General features: G+C 34.7%; 2 protein-coding genes across 2 annotated transcripts; one reads left to right on the forward strand and one right to left on the reverse strand.

Annotated features, from left to right (window-relative positions):
• Positions 1-873: 873 nt before the first annotated feature.
• LOC122407880 (uncharacterized) lies at positions 874-6,845 on the reverse strand. The gene is made up of 2 exons (XM_043414350.1): positions 6,596-6,845; positions 874-2,928 (listed from the first exon to the last, which is right to left on the reverse strand). The coding sequence occupies exon 2, from the start codon at positions 2,926-2,928 to the stop codon at positions 994-996; it is 1,935 nt and encodes a 644-aa protein (XP_043270285.1). The 5' UTR covers positions 6,596-6,845; the 3' UTR covers positions 874-993.
• Positions 6,846-7,545: 700 nt separating this feature from the next.
• LOC122408510 (homeobox protein 6-like) lies at positions 7,546-7,953 on the forward strand. Its single transcript, XM_043415305.1, has one exon. The coding sequence runs from the start codon at positions 7,546-7,548 to the stop codon at positions 7,951-7,953; it is 408 nt and encodes a 135-aa protein (XP_043271240.1).
• Positions 7,954-11,152: the final 3,199 nt, after the last annotated feature.

Below are 11,152 nucleotides of genomic sequence, written 5' to 3' on the forward strand. Positions count from 1 at the left end.
TATTGAAAACAAACGTTAACTTTGATTTCTTTTTCAAAAGTCTATATCTCAGCAACATTTTATGACATCATATTGCACCAAGACGTCATTTGCTCATGATTAAATTCACTACAAAAGTTTCCATCGTCACGCAGCTGTAATCTGTACCTGTAAGATTGTACGGGTCGCTAAATCTGATTTTTGCTGAAAATTTTCATTTTTCGACGTTATTTCACTAGTGAATGAATTTTTGCAAAAACAGTAAATGGCAAACTTGTGAAAAACTAATTTCCTGCAAAAAAAGTCCTACCAAACCGAATCGCCCAGTATGATATTTGTTGAAATATAAAACGTTGACTCTTTCGTTGTGTGAAATATTTGAAAATTGTCGAATCGAAATTTTTCATGAATACTGGTTTTTTCGATTTTTTATTACTACAGTTTCATGTAATTACCTTTTTGCCGTAGCCGAGTGAGTAGAAAAATGAACCAAAAAAATTGCCAAAGAAGAAAAATTGGATACAAGAAATTAAAACCACAAAAAATACAAAGCCAAAACATGACAAAAACGAATTACGACCGAAAAAATTGAAGACACAAAAATTGAAAAAAAAAAAAAAAACGACAAAAAAAAATATAAACGTAAAAATTGAGACAAAAAAAATTCAGCCGTTGTACGTGACTTTTCACTTGACTTTCGAATACATGAGTATAAGATACAGGTAAATTACATGATATTAGGGTTATTAGGGAAAACTATAGGAGTAAGGATAAAGGGTTTGAAAGGAAAAATATCTTTTCGCTTTCAAGTTCATTACCGATGAGAATATTTTGCGAGTTTACAGATAAAATCGTTTTTACGGTAGAATTTGAAAAAAAAATAAATACAATCAATTTGAAAGATCGGTTGATAATGTATCGTATTGAATCACAATTCCACCTCTACATAGCTCCAAATCATTTTTTTACCATTCCTCATCGCTTATGTTTAAACAGAAAATGAGATTCGAATCGCTACTTATGAGTAGAATTGTTCGATTGATGTAGTGGGCACTTGTTTATTCTCGGTGTTGGAGAACTTTGGTATTTCTCCAGGTCCATTCCACGTTCGACGTCATCTGATACGTCTTCCTTGGGTTGCCGACCGAGATGAATTAACAAATTCGTTATCGAACTCCATACAGCTCCGAGCAGATAAATTGACCACCCGTATACTGTATGCAAAGCGTATCCATGTACGATGGTATCCACGATAAGCTTAATCGCTCGAAAAATGAGTAGAATTCCAATGAATCCGGCACTAGCGGTGCCGAATTGGATAAACCGCCCCCACGTGTGCTTCCATGCTGATTCCGCAATATGTTTTATCGAATTTTCGTCCAAAAGATTGACAAACCGTTCGCCTTGGTTTACGGTTGATTCGCCGTTGATACCTCGGACAATGTTATCGATCACTACCGGTTTCTCGAGGGGAAACATTATGCGTTGGCGTAAATTATCGGTATCCTCTTTCGTGTATATTCCACTGGCCGCGAGTGATGCCGGATTTGTATATTTCCATGTTTGTTTCGTGGTTGGCCTCATAATTTCAGGTGGCAAAGCTGCTTCCGGAATCGGTGTAAATTTATACCATGCATCTCCGAAAAGATAATAGGGTGGCAGTAATCGGTTGCACGTTGTCTGAGTTCCTTTATGCGACAAGATATGTGTACGTGGGGTAAGAAAAAAAGTTTCGTTTCCACGTGCAACTGGTAATTGATTATAGCATTCTTCAAGGCGCAATAAAGTTACTTCTACGGGAATGCACTTAACAATATGCACAACTTCGCCAGCCACAAGCGCCATATAGCCTGGTCCTTTCATCAGTCTAAATGCAAACTCGTCTGGAGCTTGACTCGCGATAGCTAAACTATTTTGTAAAATCTGCCTTTCTCTGTCGCATTGTCGTTTCAAAACATCATGGTATAGTGACTTCATTTGTTGCCTGATATGTCTTTCTACGTATAAAAATTTCGAATTGACGTACGCAAATATGTCCAAGTTAGCTACCGAAACTTTTCCATGAACAGCAAACGAGGTTCCCGGTGTCGTTTCAAATATAAACAGCTTAGGATGTTCGGTACTAACAACTTCATAACCGCAGATGTTATGAGTTTCTCTACTCGTCAATGCAAAAGTTACATCCGTTGTAGTTACGGAGTAAAGACTACGCGATACGTCCGAATCAACATCTCTTATCTTTTTCGCAATGCCATCGAAGAGAATTCCATAGCGATCAAATTTACAATTGTCGAGCGGTCGCGAATCCCAAAAAGTGTTTCCACCGTCAGCATCCTGGCAATTTGTTTCGAGCAGCGCGCATACAGTTCCGGAGCGTAAATAGATTTGGTTCGATTCCAAACTAACTTGAGCCATATAGTTTCGCAAGGAGATTTTTACGGTACCCTGTACAACCACGTTATTCCAAGATCCATAAGGGTCAGCATACGATGCACCATAGCATGTCCCGTCGTTTTTCACGGAGCCAGCAAAAGTTATACTAGTCCTCGTTGTTCGATTGGGTTGTATTCCGGTTATAATCGTTTGCCCTATCATTGCTTTTCCGAATTTGTGCATGTCCTTGCATGCATCACGGCTTACCATTTCGATATATTCCAATTGCGCGTTATCCACGGTTGCAATATGAGAAGACATACCACAATAAAATATAACGCGAAAAATTTCGATTTTGCATTGCAACACTTCCGTTTCCGCGAATTCGTTGAGTTGCAATAATTCAATATATTGTTCATGGACTTCCACTTCTGGACTTGGTATGTTGCATTCTCCGACGGTCAACAACGATACAGTTGTAATATTCATTGCGCTCGATCCGCAATCGTATCCCACCATGGAAAAAACGGGATGGGCGAGAGCTGCGATCATCACCAGCGCGAGATAGGCCAACATCTATAAATGAAAAATAAACAATCAATGTAAAATAATCGTAGAAATCGGTATCGAGAACAAAAAAATATAGTTTTGCAAATGAAGTTGGTTGAAGGTTATCTTGCACCATTGAAAGTCTGAAAATAATGTTCAACTCCACAAATTATTACAAGGACCCGTTTGCAAGAAATACCTTTAAATTGTCAACAGTGAAAGTTAGGTTAAAAAATTTTGCAGTTTTTATGCAGAATTCAATAAAACCTTTTTCAATGTAGAGAATAAAGAATGTTGCAATCCATTGAAGTTAGAAAACCATGGTGCAAGGAAGGTACGAAAATATGTTCCGATAATATTTCAAAAATTGTTATATATGGGACATTCCATGCCAAGTCGGGCACTTTTCAAATTCCCATTTTTTATTTGATAGATTTTTTTTTCTCAAAAAGAACTCCGTCACAGGAACTCACCTGATTTATTTCAAATTTTTATCTGAACGTTTCTGTCAGCTACGAATTTTTAAAGAATATTGCAATTTTTTCATTTGACTATATAACTTTGTGAAAAATCAATTGAAACTAATGCATCAGGGGGTCAAAATCTTTGTTTTAGGATAACCTTTCATTTGATAATAGGTTAAAGATCATAAAGGAATCGATCCAAGAAAATTGATCTGTTTTGAGACACAATTTTCTTTTTTCACGGTGTTAGTCCCCCTCAATTTTCTTCGTAATTTTTTATAGAAAACGTTTATTTTTTTGATGAATTTTAAGCTTAGTTACATCGTGGGAAAATCCTTCGTTATATTTTTTTATAATTGTAACGATGGTTTCATTTCCAATTATATTGTAACGAGTGGAGATGAAGGAAGCAATGAAAAAAAGGAGGGTGCGAGGGGAGAAAGAAAAGAATGGGAGTGGAGAGACAACGAGGAAGGGAAGTAGACTTGTCTGCCAAAGTTACGAGTATATTTAATTATCGGAGTCCGGATTTCCACTTTTATTTGTAACAATATGCAAGGCGTTCATAAATTAATTGAAGCGAATGCATGAAAGACTTAAAACCTATGATTCAGAAAGTACTTTTACTCGAACATACGTGAGCAATTAAGTGCTCAAATTTTAACTGGTGTCTTTTTACACCAAAAAGAAACTTTTCATCCCATTGGCAATCAAAAACAAAAAAAATTTTTTGAATCACCCTAATATATATATTAGGGTGTGTCGTTTTAGGGCAATATTTTTTTTTTTCAATTGTCACATCAACAATTTTTAGTTCATGCTCAAAAACAAAGCCTCGCGCAAGGAGACTGTTGTTGAACAATATTTAGAGGTCCCTCATCGACCTTGAAGTTTTTCCATTTGATTAAAATTGAAAATTCGTTGATTTTCATTGTTTTAGATTCTTTCCAGCCTGGATCCATCCCACGACTTTTACCAAAACGAGTGATTTCTACATACTTATCGTTTTTCCTTCTTTATGCACCGATCTCTTTGACGATGTATGATTCAATTCAATTAATTTTCTGAACGTAGAGTAGACTATGAGATATATCATTAAATCTATATTACCCTGTATCATGAAATCTTGACATAATATTTTCGAAACGAACGAATTTTTCACAAAAAAGAATCGTCGTGAACAGAATTTCTTCCATAATTGTTATATGAAATTTTTTCATACAAAATTGAGTTTGATCATTAATTACTCGAAAATAGTTGTTTTTTCAGAGTTCGATCAAGAAACTTTTTTTTGTATAGAGAAATTTTGTATAGAGAAAGCCGTGGGATGGATCCAGGCTGAAAAGGATCTAAAACAATGAAAATTAACGAATTTTCAATGTTAATCAAATGGGAAAACTTCAAGGTCGATGAGGGACCTCTAAATATTTTTCAACAACAGTCTCCTTGCGCGAGGCTTTGTTTTTGAGCATAAACTAAAAATTTTTGATGTGACAATTGAAAAAAAAAATATTTCCCTAAAACGACACACCCTAATATTGTATATACGAAAGCTGAAAGAATCAGCTTCAAGAAACTATGCGTAAATCTCAAAAATATTGAGCCGCTTACAAGTATTTTCATATTTGCCGAAAACTAAAATTTCCCCATGTCAATTAAACAGAAAATTCGAGTGAGATTAGCGACCTCTAACAAATGGATTAGAGGGCTCATTTTTGACAGGATTTTTTTTTCATCGAATACTACAATGTGAAAGGGTAAGAGCGAGAAAAGAAAAAATCAGATTTCTTTTTTGAAGCACCCTAATATATATATATTTGTTTTTATTGACTTTCACTGGTCTCACACTTTATGAATTTTTAAAAAATTTGAGATTAACAAATAAATTTTAGATGTGGTCGTTCAAATAACTTATTTTTTTTTTAGGCCATATCATCTTATAGGTTTTTAGTATATATAGGTGTATAAAATTCTCCAGCGAAGGGAGAATTTTCTAACTTTTACAAGTCAATAACTTGTAAAACATAGAAAATACAATCTGCCCACTATGGATGATGGCGAAGTTTCCATCGGTGGAAAATGACGAAATCGAAAATTTATCAGAATTGTCACGCTATCTTTTTTATTTCATAGATCAGTTCGAATGGTCATAGAAATGAGATGGACAAAGTTTGGCAGACTTTGAACTTCCGGAAAAAATTATTTAAGGGGGTTGAATGATTGAGTAATTTTTATCACTCGCCCTATGGTTTACGCTATTTTTTTTTATTTCACACAAGGTTAGAACACCTCAAGCTGCAGTTACTATGAAATAAAAAAGATAGCGTGACAATTTTGAAAAATTTTCGATTTCGTTGTTTTCCAACGATGGAAGCTTCACCATCATCACTATGGGTGATGGCTCGAAAATTTTAAAATCTCAAAATTTTCCCTAGGGGAAAAACAGTTGGGACAAATACATACATTGTCGATCCCTTGTCACCTGATCATATCACGATAAATGTAAAACAAAAATTCATAAAAAAAAATTATTTAACCAACTTTAAGTAATTTCAAGACAACCACTCGAAAAAAATTTCACAAATCATGAAAAAATATTATATTTAAAAAATTTCAAATGCTAAAATGACCCGATGGATAAATAATTAGCGGAGAAAATAGGAAAAAGAACCTAAAAAAATGCTGGTTTAAACATTGATCTCAAGCGAAATTGAAGAAAAGATAAAAATTAAATTCTCATTTTTTTTATTATATCTATCGCTTGTCGAAAAAAGATATGCCGAATTTTGTCAAAAAAAAATCATTCCCAACACCCCGTTGATGAAGGTTGAATTTTCGATACAGCCGTCTCAAAAACTCGTAATATAAAACGCATGAACATCACGGCAATTGAGAAAAAAATCGATATTCTTGCTTGCTCCATTTTTTTCTACAATTTTTTTCGAATTCTCGTTAGTATCTGCATATAGAAAAAAGATTCGCGTTGTGTTGCGGGTTGATATGTTAGATTTTCGTGGGAAAATTATTTCGCCAAAATTGGATTCGTAAAAAAGTTTTGAGAGCCTCCAATAACGTTCAAATGTTTCTTTATTTATTTTTTTTAAGAATTTTGGGTAAAAATTGAGATATTAAAAAGTGAGTTACGGCTCATGGAAAGTTGAAAATTAAGACGATCAAACAGTAGGAATTTAGTAAATAACATTGATTATTGGGTTTTTTTTTGCTCTTACCTTTGAACGGAAATTCAAATCGATAACTTCACTGATGGCGATGAATGTTGGTGGCGATAGCTGGTGTCTCGTAGCTGTTGACCCAAAGTTTCCAATCACAATCACTATATCAAAACTTGAAATGAAGATTATAAAATGAAGGCCGGGAATGCAATCAACTTTTCGCTCGGACGACACCTTGAAGAATAGCGCTCTCGATATTTTTGAAGTGACCCGTATAGAGTAATTTTTAACCGATCAGGGTGGGAGTGAAAGTAGGAACCTCTTGGATTACTTGGCAAAATGGTGAGGGCCTACTCCGGTCCTCATTGGTTCAGAAAACAGTAGAAGGGTGTGTGTAGTCAAATTGTATTTTCCCGAAATGGGATTGGTTCTTAAAAATTGGTGCTCCGTAGCATTTTCGTAAAGTTTGGCAGATAAAATGCTGATGAACTCTTGAAAGATTCGAAAATTTGAACATAATCGTATGAATAACCGTATGAATAAACAATGAAAAATAGTACTTTTTTGGGAGCGTTTTATAAAGTTTCAAATGAATTATTCTTGAAAGTACGAGGGACCTTTTAATATTTTTTTTATAAAATTTTGATTCACAAATAGTTCTTCGAAACAAAACAACATATTTTTCCCGGAGCAAATTAAAATTTTTGTAAAAAATTTTTAAATGCATTCATTTAAAACCTGATGAAGCTCGTATAATTTTATGAAAAACAAACACACATGATTAAATCAATCAGGATCGGCCATTTAGGAGTAAAAAATAAGTTAATTAGCAAACAATCCAGATAGTAGATGACAAGATCATAATTGCCGAATTAAGCAAAAAAACAACCATTCTTAAGTGTTCTTTTTCATTGATCGATGATATTACTTATTTATTCTCTTTTAGCACGAATCCCTCCTCCTCTCGCCCATCGCGGACCACCCAACCCCCTGGGTGGTTCTCGCAAATGGTGGTGCAGGCCTCAACATCTTCCGATGAAATCGAGGAGAGAAGGAGGCCATCGCAGCTCAGTCTTCAGACTCAGCTGGAAAACTTAAAAAAAATAATGGAAGAACACACAGACGATTTGGGAGAGACACAAACGGGACAAAATAACAATGGGACAGAAAATAACAACGGGACAGACGATACAAATAACAATAACGACGGGACAGAATACAATAATGACGGAACAGACGCTGACAATTTGGGCGGAACAGGACATGACAACAACGGGACAGAAGACCGAAATGACTCTGAAAACGAGACAGAACGAGACCGTGACGTTGACAATGAAAGGGGACACAGGCAACCAGCGGCGGAATCCGTCGACAAAAAAATAAAAAAGTTGTCGAAGGAAGTCAGGTATGATTAACTGTGGGGATATTACGATATCTGTGGCCCCAAGTTTTGGCCATGCAGTCTTTATATTTCACCGAAAAAATAAGACTTTTTTGTGGAGTAAAAAAGATCGAAATTCGGCTTTTAAGGATTTTGCACCCATTTCAAAAAATATATTACTTTTTTCGTGATCTCGCACTAAAAATTATCGTAATCTCCAGTTTTTCATTGAAAACGATAGAAATGTTCATGCGAGCCTTTATGTATTGTCGATTGGACATTTTCCGACGTATCATTAATTTAGACAAATAATCAGTGTTGGAACGTATCGAAAAATGTTGTAAAGTACACGAATAGCTGAAAAGTTTTCTCTGATTGCGTACTATTGGCGAGAAAATATTGGAGTAAAATCGATCATAGCCGGAGTAACAGTCATGGAATATTGTTAATTGATGTTATCCAGAAAATGTACTAATAAGTTTGATGGGTTTGTTTCTCTGTCTCATATGAATATAGTCAAGCAATCATAAGTAGATTGCTGGAAATTTGAAAAGTGCTTGAAGTAAAGTTTTATAATACAGAGCTTGAGCAGCACACGATCGCCCGGACGCCGGCTCGGCTAGACACTTATAAATACAAGGTGAGGCTATTATTTGCAAACGAGGTGTTTTCAAATTTAATTGTTTCATTAATCTTATGGAAAATCTATTACAAGAAACCAAAGATTGTCGGTCTTGCAACGTATTGGGTAATAAAATACATTTATTTTTCGGCCAATTCATGGAGACTGTTTTAATTTTCAAGCCTACCGACAGACAGTTTATTCAAAACAAAAATAAAGATTTCGTTATCCTCATTATTCGCCATGGAAAAAAAATTCCCCGAGACTAAGGGAAAATGTGTTCTGGAAATACTTCTCTTTCAAATTTTACCCCAATCGTATAATAAAAGCTTTTAACAAATAAGGTTTTTGAAAGGGCATTAGAACTGCTTATGGCGGTTTTCCCCGACGCGGTTCAAACTCAGTTAAATTTTTCTCATATAGTTTCGAGCTAGGATAGACCGGGTTTAAAATCAGATTAATGTTGGAGAAAACGGACATTAGACTTGCATATCAACTGGGATTAACCGTTGCAGGTCTACCGCTCGGCGACCTTATTGTACTGCTTAAACAGTATGAATGGCGTATAAAGCAATTTACCCCAAACCTTCTTTTTGTAACCATTTCCTCTTCTGAATTTTTTCGGGACATGTTGAATCAGACCATTACTTCGCCATGAATAAAATTGAAATCAACATTAAATGGAATATCTAACTATGTGGAGTTTAATTAATAGATTTTTTTCATAGTACCAATGTCAATAACGAGTAGAAGCAAAATTACGAAGAAAAAATCAATCTTTTGATTCATTTCTTGTACTTTTCAAATCTGCTCGCAGCACGATTAAGGAGCTACATATATCAGTGTAACCCATGAAAAATTTGGCGATTTTCAGGATTTTTTTTAAAAGAAAGTACTATATAGAATGTTTTGAAGTTTTTTGAACATAATAAGGTATATTTTCAGCTGTATTTTCAGATTTTTTTTTTTACAAAAATATTGAAAAATAACGGAGTTGTGCTGTCTTCGGAGGTGCCAAAAAAAAAGTTCCCCAACTAACTGACATGTTTCCAGCCGAATGAGTAGTTAAAACAAAAAAATTCAAAAAGATTATTAAAGTTGGGGTATTACGATTTTTTAAAAATATAAAAAATTAACAAAATGGCGTAGTTTTGAAAAAAAGTGTCGTTTTTTGGAGTAAAAAAATGGTCGTTTTTTTAATGCCAAATTGACAATTTTCAACCAATCAAAAAGATCGTAGGTCATTGTATAGTAAATATATTCAAGAATACTCAGTTTCAATTTGAAGTCGATTAGTCGATATCTCGTTGAGTTAACATGTCAGCAATTTTGAAAAATGTCGTTTCGAGAAAAACGCGTTTGAAGTTCCAGTTAGCGGCTAATACCTGCGAGCGGTCGCTCTTTAGAACGCTGCCATTCAAAAACTATTCAAGATGCGACTTTGCCGCTTTCACAGGATATTTTTGAAAGTAAAAACTATCGAATAATCCAAAAAAAACGATTTGAAAGTGTCACACTGGTATAGCTTCTTAATAATTTTCTTACGTTCTGGGCACAACAATCAAGTCATATCGAAAAACTACCGCAAGACGTTGATATCTACATTATTAATTGTGCCGACAACTTTGCAAGAACATTTCAGGAAATCCGTTTGAGAGCACCAATCTAATGTTGAAGAATTATAACCAGAGCGTTCCCACCATGAATTCCCGTTCAATTGGAAACAGCATATATATTCTTTTGTTTCCTGGCCAATACGAAAAGAAAATTTGACTCTTCACCCCTACCCTAGTCATTCAAAAATTACTCCAGGTAGATGAAATCCTGAGCAGCTTTCTTCGGTATTTTCATCGAGCAAACAGTTGGACGAAACACCTCTAAGCTTTGCGATCTTTGTGAAAAATATCAATTAAGAATTGTGATTATCATCATTCGATCGACCGCTACCACAATATTTCGCCACCAACATTGATCACCGAGTCAAATTGCAGTAAAAAGGTAAGAAACATGAATTCAGCATTATGTATGTGATCTACGATAAAAGTTCCGTTATTACTGAACGGACGATCGATACGGAGCATTCCGTGCCAACGCAAGTGACGGTGAAAATTCAATTTCTATTTTGGTTTACATTTTATTATCTAGAGTAGCGGCAGCGACTCTGAGACAAGTACATTTATGTTATGACAAGTCGCTGCCAAAGAGTCTTTACCAGAGCGATAGCGTTTCGAATTGTTTTCAAAAATTTTCAAATCTTTTCATACTCTGTGAGAAAGAGGCTTTTCAATTGTTTGTTTTTTAATTTTTTTGTCAAACCGTTCGCGAAATATGGATAATAAAAAATTGTAGTGTTTTTTTTTTCAATGCCCATAACTCGTTCGAAAATACATGAAATTTATTATTATTCCAAACTTGTGTGTTTTCTATACAAAACAATATCATCGAATTGTTTTACTCGATTTCCTTTATTTGCTTTTCCGAAATCTTTCTCTTGTCCGTTTGGATCGTTCGATTTTTTTTTTAATTGTCATAAACTTCACTTCTCATTAAACGGATTTTGAGCCCGTCGTAAGAAAATAATCCTTTCTGTCTATTCTGTAATTTCCAAGAA

This window comes from Venturia canescens, chromosome 3, assembly GCF_019457755.1.
Source record: "Venturia canescens isolate UGA chromosome 3, ASM1945775v1, whole genome shotgun sequence".
NCBI classification, from domain to species: Eukaryota; Metazoa; Arthropoda; class Insecta; order Hymenoptera; family Ichneumonidae; genus Venturia; species Venturia canescens.